At 43.9% G+C, this 18,244-nt stretch overlaps 1 protein-coding gene across 1 annotated transcript in view; it reads right to left on the reverse strand.

The window, feature by feature from the left end:
* RRM2B (ribonucleotide reductase regulatory TP53 inducible subunit M2B) overlaps window positions 1-18,244 on the reverse strand; it is a 44,852-nt gene that overhangs the window by 11,970 nt on the left and 14,638 nt on the right. The window contains exons 3-5 of the mRNA XM_040432296.1: window positions 13,388-13,504; window positions 12,772-12,905; window positions 2,598-2,692 (exon numbers count right to left, since the gene is read on the reverse strand). Coding sequence (XP_040288230.1) covers window positions 2,598-2,692; window positions 12,772-12,905; window positions 13,388-13,504 — 346 coding nt within the window. The remainder of the gene's footprint in view (window positions 1-2,597; window positions 2,693-12,771; window positions 12,906-13,387; window positions 13,505-18,244) is intronic.

Genomic DNA, 18,244 nt, shown 5'->3' on the forward strand with positions numbered 1-18,244 from the left:
TAACTGGCTGCTCGTCAGTGGAGGTAGGAGCGGCATTTACCTCCAGTATATGAGGATGTGTAATACTGCTATCCGCATACAAATTGATTGTTTCTGGGCAGCAGATCCCTGTTCACACTGCACAACCTGCGGCCCAGAAACAATGATTGAGGCGTCCGCACCAAAAATCATTTTACAATCTGCGGCACCTTTGCAGGGGCCGATTCCCTGGAACGCGCATTCTCATGAATGTTCGTTCCCGATAATCAGCCTAAACATAATCGGCGTGTAAATCCAACATTAAATGTCGCCTAATGCCCATCCTATCACCATTAGTTGGTGCAAGGCGAGACATGTAAGAACAGCCATGTAACAACTGTATGTGACGCTACATTATATAGGAAGAGTATTATGGCTGGAATTTAACTTCAAAGGACACCTATTAGCACATACTAAAGGGGTTATCCGAGACCAAAAGAGACCTCCCAGACGTGGCGAACACACTGGATTCGATCAGCACTTCTGCTCCCTTCTGCGCCAGCATCAACACTGCAGCCAATCCCGGCGGTGACCTGGGGAGCACCGCTGCGGCCTGCGATTGGCTGCAGCGCTCACATGTTCCCCTGACGGCAGATGTTGATGCTGGCGCAGAAGTGCCGATCCTGGAGCCACACAGACCGATTTCAGGAGTCGAGACCAGTGCGGGTCTGTCACGTCGGAAGAGGTCTGTTTTGGTCTCGGATAACCCCTTTAACACTATAAAGAGCTCGGGGTTCCCTTTTATAAGACCACCTGCACCTGATGTGGATTACATGCAAAATTTCATGCAGGAAAACCGCAGCGTAATACAGCACCATCAAAGTGAAGGAGATTTGCCAAATTGCGTATTTTGTACACACGGAAACTGACCCGCCCGCAGTGACTCAATTGCTTGTGCAATTCCACACCTTATGTACCGTGGTTTTCCCCATAGACTTTAATGGGGCTGTTAAAATGAACAAAATCTGCAACAAAAACCACGATAAATAATGTGGATTTATGTTCGTTTTTTGTTGCATTTTTTATGTGGTTTTCATGCAGATTTTCTGCATATAAATAAATACGCACCGTCTGCAGGTAGCCTAAGGATATTTTATTGGGCACAGAGAACCACGAAAATGTGCAAGATAACCAAAATATGCTGCACACTGGTCCCAGTACATCTACATTTACAGATGGGGTTCTTCTGATGGGTATATATAGTATAATAAATCTCAGTATATAAGGTCCTCCTAATCTCGCTAGTCTAATTTTAACCCAATAGGAACGCGCCTAGTTTGGTACTTAAAATATTAGAAAAATTGCTGCTTCTTTATTTCAGTAGCTATAACTTTATTGTGTTTCTGTCGGCATAGCCGTATGAGCGCTTGTTTTTTATACACGGTAGAATTTGCCTTTTTTTTTTATCACAGCAATTCCGTCATTATTTTCTGGGATTTCTATTCATGGAATTCACCATGCAGCATAAGTGATATGATAACTATTTTCTGTAGGTCAACACGATTACACCAACACTAAAATCCAATTTTTTTTTTCCATTTTCTTTTTTAAATTTTGAATATTTTGACCCCAGACTTTGTATTTTTTTAGTCGTTGGAGCTGCAGGAGTGCTGGGTTATTGCCAGATGAGTGATAGTTTTCATTGGTGAGATTTTGGTAAGATATTTTCGGTGGTTGAATGAACAAAAAACTGGCATTTTTTTTACACTGTTCACTGTACAGAATAGAATGTGATCATTTTACGGCATTGCGGACGCAGCAAATTTTTTAAATATTTATGAGGCTCTTCATATGTCTTTTATTCATTGGAATACTGAATAAAATCAGCGTGCCTGGCATTGACCACTCTTTTCTGTTCAAGGCAAACCCTCCAATGAGGATTTTTTTTCTTTTTATATTTTTACGTAAATGAATCTGCCATGGAAAAAGGCAATATTTAGTTTGTTTTTTCAATTAACTTGTTTATTTTTCCACTTTTTGACTTGATTTGTTTTTTTTGTGTCCTACTAGGGGACTTGAACATGCGATCTACTGATTGATCATATACTGTAATACACTGGAATACTTAGACATTCCAGTGCATTATGTCACTTACTGTATTAACTGACATAATCCCTATCTGGCCCTGCCTTTAGATAGTTCTCCGTACATGGCAGGCCTAGACCCCTGGCTGCCATAACATCCCCTTAGCACCCCGCAATCACAGCAAAGGGGGCCAATGGAGTGAGAAAAAAGGAAGCCACCTCCCTCTCTCTAACCATTTAGATGCCAGGGTCAGCACTGATCATGGAATCAAGGTGGTTAAACTGCCAGGATCGGAAATAACTCTGATACCAACAGTGACAGCAATGTGCCAGCTGTATAATACAGCTGGCACCTGCAAGTGATGGAGCACACAGTGCTCACGCGTCATTACAGCGCTGTACACGTAGGGTGCCACGAGCTGACCACCTACTTACATGCATGGCGCAGAGCAGGAAGGGTTTATGATGGTTTCCTAAGCAAAGAAAGTGTAAGGAACATAAGTACATAACTGACAAGAGTAACTCGGAGAGCAGCTCCAGCCTAGTAATACGTACCAAAGGAGGCTTTCCTGTTTGATATCCACTGCAAGGCCCATTCCGCTTTTTTTCTAACGCACGGCATTGTTTCAATGGCGTTAAACAAAAAAGTTCTAAAGAGAGAAAAAAGTTCAAGATCAGTTCAACCGTAAGAGCGTCTCTCTGTCTCTGGAGAACCTGTCCTGCATTATGCATAAAATCCATTGATTTGAATGGGCACTGTGTAATGCTTTATTCCTCCTGCGGAGGCGCTGCAGGGATATTACACGCTTACTGCCAGCTTTCCTCACAAATTACAAGTAACTATTGGAGGTTCTCAGCAGGAGGACACATTATCTGTGAACTCTTCTCCCCATTTGATATGGGGACAGACACCTTATAGTGATTCTATCTCACAGATGCACCAATTGCACTGAACTGGTAAATGCAACTAAATATTCCCAAATTGCCAATGGTGGGGTTGGTAAATAGCTTACCACACATACAGCTCCCCCCATGTGTCACCTCTCGCTCTCAGCCCTTATAACAGAAGATTTATTAGGTGGTCTGACAGTTTCTATTAGAGCAGGGATGGCCAACCTGCAGCTCTCCAGTTGTTGCAAAACTACAACCCCCAGCATGCCTAGACTGCCTACACCTATCAGCCTACAGCAGGGCATGGTGGGACTTGTAGTTTTACAACCGCTGGAGAGCCGCGGGTTGGTCATCCCTGCATTAGAGCTTCCATCATTTTCACAGCAAGAATACTGCAATTAAAAGTGGCTAAAAAACCCTGACGGACGCCCTGACAACCTAAGAGACTAAAATGTTGAATTATTAAAAAATTATTTGCTTGTCGTTTGCACATTAATCCTAATTTTTTTGAATATTTTATAGTAATTGTTTAATTTTTGGCATCCACTTACCCCCGAGCATTGTGAGAGCTCAGACGCCAGCCACGTGCAGGTAAGAGGCTACATTTAGACATACAGTAAAAGAAGTACAGAAACGTATGCAATTTTGTTGCTATATATCCTTTTTTTTTTTAACGTATACATTTGACCCATGTTCATACATTTCAATACATTTCTGTTCATTTTTTTAACAAAAAGATGTATACGTTTTTCTGACACTTTTTTTTAAATAAAGATTTTCAGTGTATCAAAGGAGGTAGGCAGTATCTGGATAAAAACGGATACCTTTAACAGCTGGAAACGTATTGTCTTACGTTTCCATCTATCTCCCATTCACTGCAATGTAGAAAAAAAGGTATATGTTTCTATACTTTTTTTGCAGAACAGAAAAGTATGGTGTGCTACGTTACTCAGTCCTGCTAAAAAACTTATAGAAACGCAAACAGGGGCCAACAAAAGTATGCACTTCTGAACTACGTTTGCCCAATATCAAACCAGCTGACAAGGGGGGAACATAGCTATTATGGGATGGGAACAATAAAGAACTATGTGCCTCAACATCCTAAGGGATAGTCACTGCTATAGAGTCCTAGATTCCGACCCTACCGTTAGCTTTCAAAGAGACTGAAAGATATCCTTACCAGAGTCCGGGGAGAAAAACTCATTAGTGAGGTAGAATTTTCCTGTTTCCCCAAACATCCAGTGGTCCCTTGCTTCTACAATCTTCCAAAAATACACAAGGGGCTAACCCCCCTTAAGGGAAGACCTATTGTCTCTGGGGTGGGGAGTCTCACACAGGGCATCAGCACATATGTGGATGAAGTTCTGCGGCCCTTTGTGTTGGCTCTTCCATCTTATGTTAGAGACAGTATGGACGTGATAAAAAAGCTTGAGGGAATTCAAATTGAAGATCACACCTTGTTAGCCGGCCTAGATGTGGAGGCACTCTACAGCTCCATACCTCAAGACAAGGGGTGTGGGGCTGCAGCGGCCTTTTTGCAGGAACAAGGCACACATACAGTACAGACCAAAAGTTTGGACACACCTTCTCATTCAAAGAGTTTTCTTTATTTTCATGACTATGAAGGCATCAAAACTATGATTTAACACATGTGGAATTATATACATAACAAACAAGTGTGAAACAACTGAAAATATGTCATATTCTAGGTTCTTCAAAGTAGCCACCTTTTGCTTTGATTACTGCTTTGCACACTCTTGGCATTCTCTTGATGAGCTTCAAGAGGTAGTCCCCTGAAATGGTCTTCCAACAGTCTTGAAGGAGTTCCCAGTAGGGATCGACCGATATTGATTTTTTAGGGCCGATACCGATACCGATAATTTGTGAACTTTCAGGCCGATAGCCGATAATTTATACCGATATTCTGGGAATTTTCATTTTTGAGAAAAAAAAAAATTCCTACACAAATCTGCTGAAAATTAATATGTTTATTGTTAATGTGTATTTTTTTTGTTTATTGTTAATGTGTATTTTTTTTTTATAAATCTTTTTCATTTATACTTAATATTTTTGTGGGTTTTTTTTACTAACTTTTAACCCCCTTAGGGACTAGAACCTTTGTCCTATTCACCCTGATAGATCTCTATCAGGGTGAATAGGATCTCACACTGTCCCTGCTGCTCTGTGCATAGTGCACACAGCAGCATGGAGCTGAACATGGCAGCCAGGGCTTCAATAGCGTCCTGGCTGCCATGGTAACCGATCGGAGCCCCAGGCTTACACAGCTGGGGCTCCGATCGGAGGAGCAGGGGAGAGGGGATCCTGTGGCCACTGCCACCAATGATTAATACTGGGTGGGGGGGGGGGGGGGCGCACTGCGCCACCAATGTTTTTACTATTGGCCGGGATTGGGATGGGGGTGGGGGGCGCACTGCGCCACCAATGATTAATACTGGGGGGCTTGGGGGGGCGCACTGCGTCACCAATGAAGATAAGTCTATCGATCATTCATATACAGGAGGCGGGAGCTGGCTGCAGAATCACATAGCCGGCTCCCGACCTCTATCAGCGGTAGCTGCGATCCGCGGCACCTGAGGAGTTAACTACCGCGGACCGCAGCTATTGCTCATAGAGGTCGGGAGCCGGCTATGTGATTCTGCAGCCAGCTCCCGCCTCCTGTATATGAATGAATGAAAGGCTTATCTTCATTGGTGGCGCAGCGGCCACAGCCCCTCCCCTCCTCTTATGTTCTATCCCCTCATTGGCGGCAGCGGCAGCAGCAGCACAGGGGGAGGAGACACTGCTTCCTTCTCCCCTGTGCTGCGGAGGGAACACAGAGAGCGCTGTCAGCAGCGCGTTCTGTGTTCCCCATACGTTATCGGTATATCGGCAAAATTGATGCCGATACCGATAACGTTCAAAATCCTCAATATCGGCCGATAATATCGGCCAAACCGATAATCGGTCGATCCCTAGTTCCTAGAGATGCTTAGCACTTGTTGGCCCATTTGCCTTCACTCTGCGGTCCAGCTCAACCCAAACCATCTCGATTGGGTTCAGGTCCGGTGACAGTGGAGGCCAGGTCATCTGGCGCAGCACCCCATCACTCTCCTTCATGGTTAAATAGCCCTTACTTTCAAAGTTTTCCCAATTTTTCGGCTGACTGACTGACCTTCATTTCTTAAAGTAATGATGGCCACTCGTTTTTCTTTACTTAGCTGCTTTTTTCTTGCCATAATACCAATTCTAACAGTCTATTCAGTAGGACTATCAGCTGTGTATCCACCTGACTTCTCCTCAACGCAACTGATGGTCCCAACCCCATTTATAAGGCAAGAAATCCCACTTATTAAACCTGACAGGGCACACCTGTGAAGTGAAAACCATTTCAGGGGACTACCTCTTGAAGCTCATCAAGAGAATGCCAAGAGTGTGCAAAGCAGTAATCAAAGCAAAAGGTGGCTACTTTGAAGAACCTAGAATATGACATATTTTCAGTTGTTTCACACTTGTTTGTTATGTATATAATTCCACATCTGTTAATTCATAGTTTTGATGCCTTTAGTGTGAATCTACAATTTTGATAGTCATGAAAATAAAGAAAACTCTTTGAATGAGAAGGTGTGTCCAAACTTTTGGTCTGTACTGTACGTGGCAACATAATGAATTTGTGCTGGAATTACTGCAATCTATTTTGGAACACAATGTCTTCCTGTTTGACCGCCATATTTACCACCAGCTCAGGGGAATGGCCATGGGAAGCCCATGTGCACCAACTTTTGCCAATCTCTACCTGGGCTGGTGGGAACGCGAGGTGGTCTTTGCTGACGATACTAACAGATGGGCAAGACACATCAGTCTGTGGCTGCGCTTCATAGATGATGTGCTGATTATATGCTCACTGTGGAATTTGAGAATTTTGTAAAAGACCTAAATAACAACGATTTAGGCCTATACTTTACATCAGAAATCCACAAAGACAAAATCACGTTCCTGGACCTGACGATTTTTTGGGATCTCGATGGGAACCTGAACACACGACTGTTTCGTAAACACACGGCCACAAACAGTCTTTTACAATGGGACAGCTGCCACCCACTAGCCCTCAAAAGAGGCATCCCCAAAGGGCAATACCTGAGATTGCGCTGGAATTTCTCTAGGGTGATGGATTATAAGGTGACGGCCAAGGACCTCCAAAATCGGTTCAAAAACAGGTGATACCCAGATCAGGTCCTCAAGAATGCATATCAGCGCTCACTATCGGTGAATCGCAGCACGTTGCTTGAACCACTAATAAGAGAGAAAATGCAGATAACAAAATCCGCATTATCGCCACATTTGATGAAGTACACGAGAAGGTACGGGATGTTCTTACCCAGTACTGGGGTATCTTACAATCGGACCAAGATGTGGGACATCTTGTGGATGCCACCCCGACTATTACGTTACGCCAAGGCCGCAATTTAAGGGACAGATTAGCTCACAGCTTCCAACAAACTCCACAAACTACCAAGTGGCAAAATCGTCAACCTAGTGGCCCTTTTCGGTTTGGAGGTTGTGTGGCATGTACGGCAATTGAACGGGGCAACAGCTTTACCAGTACGGTGACACAGAAGCTCTCATTTATTAATTGCAGAACGAGGGGTGTGATCTACTTGGCAACGTGCATATGTGGCCTACAGCATGTAGGTAAGACTTTACGTGAGTTTCGGCGACGGATTGGGGCACACCTTAACGATATCCGTAAAGAGGCCGACACTCCCATTGCACGCCACATCTGTGCCACTCATGATGGAAAAGTGGATGCCATAAAATTTCAGGGCATTGAAGTGATTAGAAAATTGCAGAGGGGTGGGGACTATGACAAGAGACTACAAAAGGAAGCAGAATGGACGTTTAGGTTACGAACGGTACGGCCTGAGGGCCTTAATGAACACATTTCGTATATGTGTGTTTTTTATGAGATGATTTCACCTTAATTGGCTCTTTTCTCAGGCTCTTTTCTCAGGCTCTTTTCCTAGTCCATTTCTGGCTATACATTATAATACCCCGCCCCTCTTTCCCTGACATCACCCCTTTTACCACAAAATAGTGTTTGACTATATGCACGCACCAGGTCTCATCTTTAAAACCTTTTACATCCCCTTTATTGCTCATGTCACTTTGATGGCATTTTTTTCTCTAAGCTTCAAACCAGGGTGGATTTGATTTAAATCACGATATAAATCACTAGTCAGTAAGGCTTGATTTAAATCATAGTTTTCTACATAAAAACTATAATATGCAAGTAGATGAAGATTTTTAGAATAACAACTTTTCATATTAGTTTGATTAGGTTGATTCTGTATTCATAGGTTTGTAGAAGTTAGGATTAAGGTCTTTTTCTCAACTCTGTTCATGTTATAACATTTTTGCTGTGAAGAAGAGGCATGTGATCTCTGCTGAGTCAAATACAGTTTTGAGAACTGCAAAAGTAAACCAAGCATCTGTGATAATATCTTGTAGGCAGAGAAACTGCCCAATAATCTTACAAAAACCTCTGGAAGAGCATGACATTGTGAATGGATTAATGGAATTTATTTACCAAAACAATTAAACATATACAGCCTTAATCTACATAATTAAAAAAACTCATCTTTATTTCATGATGGAATAACCTTTGGATGGTAATATATTTTCCTCAAAAAGCATTTTATATTAAAAAAAATCTGATTTAAATCAATTTTTTTTAAATCATTGATTTTTATCCACCCTGCTTCAAACGTGCTAGGCAGGCCCAATATGTACATATATGCATCAGTTTAAGCTCTTCCTGATGCATTCATAAATCCATAATGCCACATCAAGGCAATATATAGTTAATCTTACATGTATTCCTTGGTTCCTTATTCCTACATGTACTGATGCTGCTACTATCTCCTAATACCACCGCCGATCGGTCCTTGTATACCAAGCACTTGTCATTCTGTGCGTGACGGCGGCTGTGGTGGGCGGGGATGCCCCGCGCTGTGGACACGCCCGCAGCCCTCCTATTCGCTGACAGCGGCATGTTACGCTCCATGATGGGAAGGGGCGTTCCCCATTTAAACAGCTGATTGCGGCGGCCGTACCTACGGCCACCCTAGCGCCGATGCCTGGATACACCATGAGGACGGTTTTATGTCTGTCCTGTATGAGATCTAATGCTCCTGATGAGCTTTTAGCGAAACGCGTCGAGCTTACAACAGGGTCTTAAGTGCAGACAATATGTGACCACCTATTGGGGCAGATAGCCGTTACAGTTAGTGTCAGGCAGGAATCCTGGGTTTGAACTTAAATGAGGGAAGGGGAGAGAAGAGAGATTCACACCCTCAGGGGCAGTCAAAAATATGTCTGCGGTGATGTGAATGTGCCCCTTACCCCTAGTTCAGATCAGCTTGACAAAGAATTAAAAATGTTGGCACATATTAATAGCCGCTAGCGCCCTCTAATTAATATACGCTACAGTATAGAGGAAGCAGCGGGATCAAGTGGGACCTCTTAGTGCACCAGTATAAATCTATTCGCTGCAGGGTATTGCAAAAAGTGGCCACTGGATCCTCACCAGAGGTGGTTTGGTTGACCTTTGTGTGGGGGGGACCAGTTTACTGGCCACTGGAGGTGCATTAATTGGAGGCCCAAATAAGTAGTTGGACCTCTGATTGTGGCCTTTACAATTGGTATGCCACCACATTGGAGGCCCACGGATTCATATAAAAATTACATTTTGTATCTTTTTGTGTTCTGTTTTGGTGATATATAGGTCCTTCCTACTTTTAATATGTACTTAAAGGGAATCTGTCACCACATTTTACCCCCTACAGTAAAACATAGCTACTTGTAGGTCTCCCTGAGCTGTATTAAATGATGCCCTTATTAACTAATAGTCTTGATTTATTTCTTTATAAAATCGATTTTAGTGATATGCTAATGACTTCCATGAGGTGCCCAATGGGATGTCCTTTCCTAACTTGGTGCCCAACCGCACCCCTCGGTCCGGTGCCCAGTGCCGCCTTCCTGAGTCCAGCGCCACCTCTAATATAATATATTCAAGAGCGGCGCGCTGACGTAATCCCTGAGCCTGCTTGAAATCCCGCGCGTGCGCACTACACACTGTAGTCTGCGCCCGTGCGGACTACAGGTAATGGCATCGTCCAGCGAAGTGCGCATGCGCCGGCAGTGAATTGTTTGCCCAATTATAGCCTACGATATCCCCTGCCCTGCCGGAGGAAGCACTTAATTTATGACAAGGCACACACCTCACCTCTCCTGACAGGCCTGTTTTAATAGCGCCATGCCTCCCATATGTAATAACAATTCTGGAGCATCTATTCTTATGGCTGTATGTTGTGTCATTCCTCTATTATTTCTACTAGAAGTTATGAATGAATTGCTAGCAGTCTGCAGTAAGGGTACAGAGGGGAGGTAACCAGTTGGGGGGTGTACCTTCAAAGACTGACTCTTTCCAATGAGTGCTGCCATTTTCAGACTGTGCACGTACACCCCCCCCCCCCCAACTGGTTACCTCCCCTTTGTACCCTTACTGCAGACTGCTAGCAATTCATTCATAACTTCTAGTAGAAATAATAAAGGAACGGCACAACATAGAGCCATAAGAATAGATGCTCCAGAATTGTTATTGCATAGGGAATGCGTGAAGCTATTAAAACAGACATGTAAGGAGCGGTGACAGGTCCTCTTCAGGATCTCTGGCAGTCCGCGCGCCTGGAAAGAAATGTATGCCAGCTCGTAGATGGAGCAGATTTCAGTCATCATTTATGGCAGGAAATTAGCGTAAATGATAATAAATTGAAGCGGGGTGATGTGTCACCCCACATCATGCCATGTCCTTTTCAAAAAGTGACAAGGGCGGCAGTAAAACACCATCTGTGCAAACATTTTTGTGCAAATGGCATGTAAGGAGGCTCTGTCACCAGGATCAACCCTATATACTGGCTAGTAGGGGGCATCATGCTGAAAAACTGTACCTTTCTTTTGTCTATATGGTAAACCTACGTTTTTATTCATATGCAAATGAGCAATTTGAGCACTCAGAGGCGGGGCTGAATATTCTGAGCACTGCTCTGCACACGCCCCCTGTGCTCTGCACACGCCCCCTCCCCTTGATTGACAAGGCTAGATATGCCGAGGGCAGAGCTGTGTCCTGGCTGATACATATCTACTGTACATATGTGTATTCTACTCACTCTGCTCAGAAAGCTAATCTACAGATTACTGCTGTATTCATAGGCAGAATGTACAGCATTCTTATGTGGTAATGCTATAGCGTTGGTTCTGTATGTAGAGATCGCAGGTTTGAACCTTATTAGAGACTTTGAAGTTTTTTTTTCTTCTACATTTATCCCATAAGAAAAGTCTATGTCCTTAATATATTGAGAATAATGTTTTTTAGAAAGCTAATAAATATTACTGGTTTCTTCATAACCATGTATTGTGTCTATGAATAAAGCAGTAACAGGTTTTAGGGGGGGGGGGGGGGAACACTATTCTCAATATAGTTATTATTATATGATTACATATTATTTTTTATAGTATAGTCTTTTAATATGGTTTTAAAGGAAAAAAAAAATACAAAAAAAAACATCTCTCTCCTAGGACTTGAACCAGGGATTTCTGTATTTAAAGGGGTTCTGCAGTTTGTTTAAACTGATGATCTATCAGCATCATCATCTGACCTGCGGGGGTCCGACACCCGGGACCCCCGCCGATCAGCTGTTTCAGAAGGCAGCGGCGCTCCAGGAGTGCCGCGGCCTTCTCACTGTTTACCGCAGGCCCAGTGACATCACGACTAGTATCAATGGCCTGGGCGGGGCTAAGCTTTGTTCACTTGAATGGAGCTTAGCCGCGCCCAGGCCAGTTGATACTAGTCATGACGTCACTGGCCCTGCGGTAAACAGCGAGAAGGCCGCGGCGCTGCTGGAGCGCTGCTGCCTTTTCAAACAGCTGATCGGCAGGGGTCCCGGGTGTCGGACCCCCGCCGATCAGAAGCTGATGATCTATCCAGAACCCCTTTAAGGCAGATCACTATACCACTAAGTTATAACATTGCCACATAGAGATGCATGGTTTTCTATGTTTATAAACTAACACATATTACTGGGGTCGTTCTAATCATACATTGTGCTTGTGAATAAAGCAGTGATGTGTAGATTTGCAGTGCGGTGAAACTATAGTAAAGAGTGAGTAGAATACACATATGTATCAGCCAGGACACAGCTCTGCCCTCGGCATATCTAGCCTTGTCCATCAAGGGGAGGGGGCGTGTGCAGAGCACAGGGGGCGTGTGCAGAGCACAGGGGGCGTGTGCAGAGCAGTGCTCAGAATATTCAGCCCCGCCTCCGAGTGCTCGAATTTATCATTTGCATATGAATAAAAACGCTGATTTCTCTGCAGCCGTTTAATGTACAGACAAAAGAAAGGCGTGGTTTTATTCAGCATGATCAGCCCTACCAGCCAGTATGTCTGGTTTAATAGGGTTGATCCTGGTGACAGAGCCGCTTTAAATAGTCACAAACCCATTTGGCAGATTTCTGGTGTGTGGGGTTGATAAATCTTTCCCAATGTGGCATGCATTGGTATCTTTTTTTTTTTGTTTGTTTTACTGCGCTTCCTACAAAGTGGGTCACAGCAAAAAATATATAAAATATATACTGCACAATACACTTTTTTTTTTTATCTCAGTGGCCAGTAGAAGAGCCTTCCATCAGAGGGATAGGTAGGGAAGTCTTCCCAATGTATACTTCTGACCAAAGGCTCTAGTAGTAGTGCTCTGTGTATCCCCCGACTAATCTCTCCGTACCGACTCTGAGGATCCTTGATGTACGTCTCGATGAGCAGGCTGTACATTTCCGAGTGGATGTTCTCAATGAGAATCTGAAAGCCATAAAAACATCGAGCTTCTGGTATCTGGACCTCCTGACTGAAGCGTTCCACCTGAGGAGCACAGAGAAATGTCACATATCACTGTGAATTGGATCACTCAGTCCAAATATTACAGAGTAGCATCTGGGCTTACAGAACCTGGAAGAATGTACTGAACATGTAACCAGTGTCACTAAAGGGGTTCTCTGGAGTGGAAAATGTCTTCTCAAAAGTACTGGTCATCAGCAGATTGCCATGAGTCCAAGTGCTGGAAGCTGGGGGCAGTCATACATTTATGTTGCAGCAGCCACTGCTGGGGAAAAGTAGTATTGCAAGGCGTCCATTCAAATGAATGGTTGACCATTTCATATATGGATGCACCAAGTCCGCTTCGGCTAATATAGGGAAGTACGGCCCAAAGTGACAACGCAATATGTGCGTGTTCTAGGTAAGTATAAAGGGTCTCACAGCATGTCAGTACTATGACTGATAAATGGCCAGAAGACTAGAGTAACATATAGTAAGAAAACACATGAGATGACACTAAAACCTACCAGGTTCTCGTTAACGATGCCATCGCTAGCAGCAAAGAAAGCCAAAATATGGGAAATAAAGCTCTTCTCATCCGATGTCAGCTTCTCCCAGTGGGCAAGGTCTTTGGTTAAATCCACCTGACAAAGATTATACCAGCGACAATCATACACCACACTTTATAGACAGTAGTATTTTATGTCAGTATTATAATACAGCATTCATTGCAATTAGTGATGAGCACATCAGAGTCCATGAATTCGACTTCCATCCGAACTTCAGGATAAATTTGATTCGCTGCGAAGCCGAATATCCTCGTGCTTGGCGGTAGGGAATCGATTTAACCCGAAATGGTCTTAATAAAAAAATAATGCTTACCTGATCCATTTGCTCGCGACGGGGTGCCCACAGCCATCCTGATTGAAGATCTCGGCTGAAATCCTGCGTGGCGAAGTATGACGCCACCACGCCGGCTAGAGTGATGAAGTCGTCGCGCGAGATTTCGCGCCAGACCTTCAAATCAAGATGGCGGCGGGAGACCCGTCGTGAGCAAATGGATCAGATAAGTATTATTATTTTTTCTTTTACACTTTGTAATTTATATCAGATGCCACGATCATGTATGAACGTGGCATCTGAGGGGTACAATCACCGCTCCCCGTCATCGCACCCACTACTTACAAAGAAATGCGCTTTGTGACAAAGTAATTTGTCACAATGGGGATTATTCTGTAAAATTTGGCGAAGCAGTCGAATCGAATTTTACAAAACTTCGCTCATCTCTAATTGCAATATACAGCGCACAGCCTTCATCTAGAAGGCCTCTTTCACACGGGCGTCATGTTTTTGGCCCAAATAAGATGCGGGGAAATGCGCGATTTTTCTGCGCGAGTGCAAAACATTGTAATGCGTTTTGCACGCGTGTGAGAAAAATCGGCATGTTTGGTAGCCGGGCTGCGCGAACAAGTGGATTAAGGTGAGTTAAATTATATTTTTTTTAACCCCTCCAGCCCTATTGTACTAAGCATTCTGTATTCAGAATGCTATTATTTTCCCTTATAACCATGTTATAAGGGAAAATAATAATGATCGGGTCCCCATCCTGATCGTCTCCTAGCAACCGTGCGTGAAAATCGCCCCGCACCCGCACTTGCTTGCGATTTTCACGCAGCCCCATTCACTTTTATGGGGCCTGCGTTGCGTGGAAAACGTACAAAGAGGAGCATGCTGCGATTTTCAAGTGATGCGTGAAAATCACCGCTCATGTGCACAGCCCCATAGAAATGAAGGGGTCCGGATTCAGTGCGGGTGCAATGCGTTCACCTCACGCATTGCACCCACGCGGAAATCTCACCCGTGTGAAAGAGGCCTTGTAATATACACTAGATGATATTGAGAAAGTATAATATACAGCAGATAATAGAGCAACCTAACAGAAAGATTTCAAAAGCTATTATAATATAGGGTAATATACAACAGATAGTATGCCAGCATTATAATACACACTACAAATGATGTAACTATTATAATATACGACAGATTCTATAGAGTACATTGTATGACTGTCATAACTAGACTATGTGCATCTATTACAATATACACCTAATATACAGGAGAGATTAAAAAGTGCAACCATTATATAATACAATCTTAGATTCTAAATCTGCGGTACAGTATGTGTCTTCTAGGGGGTCCGCACCATATCTCTCCGGTGATATTTCACGGTTTTAATGCCGGGCTCTCTATGTACAGCACGATATATGATCACAGTCTTGGTGGCACTTTGATATAATTAGTTTGAGCAGGGTGTAATACTCCTAAATACTGCTGTAGATAATATACAGATTAGATATCACAGTATTTTAACACACAGCACATGATGTGCAGCTACTACAATATACAGCTATTATATGTGCTTATTACACCAGAAGAAGCAGCACTCCAGCGCAACAGCGATGTGCATCCACCCAATGTCAGACAGCAGCGTTTCAGCTGCTCAACAGCGATCACATACAACATGGTGTAAATAGGGCAGGTGTCAATTTAAGCAAATTAATACAATTAAATGAATATCCACAAAAAAACATGATTATATATAAAAAAAAAAAATCCATGATGTGATCGTATATAATTATATTGTCTCAGGCTACTTTCACACTAGCGTTTCTCTATTCCGGTACCGAGATCCGTCATAGGATCTTAATACCGGAGAAAAACCGCTTCCGTTTTGTCCCCTCTCATTGTCAATGGGGACAAAACTGAACTAAACAGATTGGAAAGCTCCAAAATGCATTCTGTTCCGCTTGTTTGCGTTCCCATACCGCAGCATGCTGCGGTTTTCTTTCCGTCATGGGGTGCGGAGCAAAACAGATACGGCATGACCCACAATGCGAGTCAATAGGGATGGATCCGTTTTCTCACAATAGACACAAAAGATCCGGCATGACCCACAATGCAAGTCAATGGGGATGAATCTTTCCCAATTGACTTTCAATGGTGTTCATGACAGATCCGTCTTGGCTATGTTAAAGATCATATAACCGGATGCAGATGGTTGTGATATACACATTGACAGCGACTGATGCGCCCCTAGTGAGCGGTGCCCCTCCAATATTTGTGTGTCCCTCAGGTCTCTTTGAGCTAGCACTACCTTGAATGACACTGTCTTTTGGGGTCACAGGTGCAGTTTCTTCACATCATGTGGGAGATATCATGACATATGACCCGTCATGTGATACACTTTCCCTCTCTTCGTCATATGCACCTTGGTTGATCCCAGATTTCATCTTCGAAATGCTTGTTTCTCTTGCGCACCATTTTCTTCTGTCATGTGTGGTATGGTCGAAGCTATGGGCATGGGAACGTAATTTATATGGGACGTCATTCCTGTTTTGAATATGCAAATGTGGTGAGCACTTATCAGAGGTTTTTAATGATCATTATCTGCACAATTAACTATGCTGGCACATTTGCACTTTATTTACACTTTCTATACACTCACCTAAAGAATTATTAGGAAGACCTGTTCTATTTCTCATTAATGCAATTATCTAGTCAACCAATCACATGGCAGTTGCTTCAATGCATTTAGGGGGGTGGTCCTGGTCAATCTCCTGAACTCCAAACTGAATGTCAGAATGGGAAAGAAAGGTGATTTAAGCAATTTTGAGCGTGGCATGGTTGTTGGTGCCAGACGGGCTGGTCTGAGTATTTCACAATCTGCTCAGTTACTGGGATTTTCACGCACAACCATTTCTAGGGTTTACAAAGAATGGTGTGAAAAGGGAAAAACATCCAGTATGCGGCAGTCCTGTGGGCGAAAATGCCTTGTGGATGCTAGAGGTCAGAGGAGAATGGGCCGACTGATTCAAGAGATAGAAGAGCAACGTTGACTGAAATAACCACTCGTTACAACCGAGGTATGCAGCAAAGCATTTGTGAAGCCACAACACGCACAACCTTGAGGCGGATGGGCTACAACAGCAGAAGACCCCACCGGGTACCACTCATCTCCACTACAAATAGGAAAAAGAGGCTACAATTTGCAAGAGCTCACCAAAATTGGACTGTTGAAAACTGGAAAAATGTTGCCTGGTCTGATGAGTCTCAATTTCTGTTGAGACATTCAAATGGTAGAGTCCGAATTTGGCGTAAACAGAATGAGAACATGTATCCATCCTCTGATGGCTACTTCCAGCAGGATAATGCACCATGTCACAAAGCTCAAATCATTTCAAATTGGTTTCTTGAACATGACAATGAGTTCACTGTACTAAAATGGCCCCCACAGTCACCAGATCTCAACCCAATGGAGCATCTTTGGGATGTGGTGGAACGGGAGCTTCGTGCCCTGGATGTGCATCCCTCAAATCTCCATCAACTGCAAGATGCTATCCTATCAATATGGGCCAACATTTCTAAAGAATGCTATCAGCACCTTGTTGAATCAATGCCACGTAGAATTAAGGCAGTTCTGAAGGCAAAAGGGGGTCCAACACCGTATTAGTATGGTGTTCCTAATAATTCTTTAGGTGAGTGTATATGTGTACACTTACATGAATTGATATTTCAAAACAAACAATGCAAGTAAATAATATCGTGCCATCCTCACTATAGAAAATGTACTAATGCTAATGTTGCGTTATAAATGTGAGATTCTTGGCAAATACATTTTGTACAAAATTTTTTGTGCCTGTCCGCCAGCGTCAAGCTGATCTCTTTGTCACGGCCTCTGTTGTGTGCGCCGTGACACGGTTGCCGTGCATGCTGTTGCCTGCGGCAAAGTTTATTTGATGCAGCATGTAGGTGGCTCCTCCTTTCCCCTGGGTCCTTCCCTGTCTGGTGCCGGAGGGGTTAATTATCTGGCTGGTGTGGATTTAGGTGTGTCTTGGGTGTGGCCTCTTGGCTCTTTATATGTTGTGTTGTGAGCCTGAGGTCAGTGACCCTTCAGCCTTTGTGTTAGCTGGAGTGTTGCTCCTTTCCTGGATATACCATCTGTCCAGTGGGAGGGTCTCCTAGCCAGGGCCGGCGCCACCAGTAAGGCGACTTAGGCAGTCGCCTAGGGCGCCATTTAGCAGGGGGCGCCCGTTGCGGTGTAAAAAAAAATAAAAAAATTGGTTATATAAGTTCGGCCGGCGGCGCCCCTCATGCTGCGCCTCCTGAGTCTCCGGCGGCCGGAGATTCAAATTAGAGCGGCAAGCGCTCAGGAAAGAGTCCTGAGCGCTTGCCGCTCTAATTTGAATCTCCGGCCGCCGGCTCATTGCTGCGCAGCCTGCGCCTGCTGTGTGTCTGCTCTGTGCTTTTGTTAATGTAGCGTGGCCGAGCTCTGTTCGGTCCGCGGTACTGGAGTTTTGTTTCCTGTACCCGGCCGGACTGACAGG

Source organism: Bufo bufo, chromosome 5 (assembly GCF_905171765.1).
Source record: "Bufo bufo chromosome 5, aBufBuf1.1, whole genome shotgun sequence".
NCBI classification, from domain to species: Eukaryota; Metazoa; Chordata; class Amphibia; order Anura; family Bufonidae; genus Bufo; species Bufo bufo.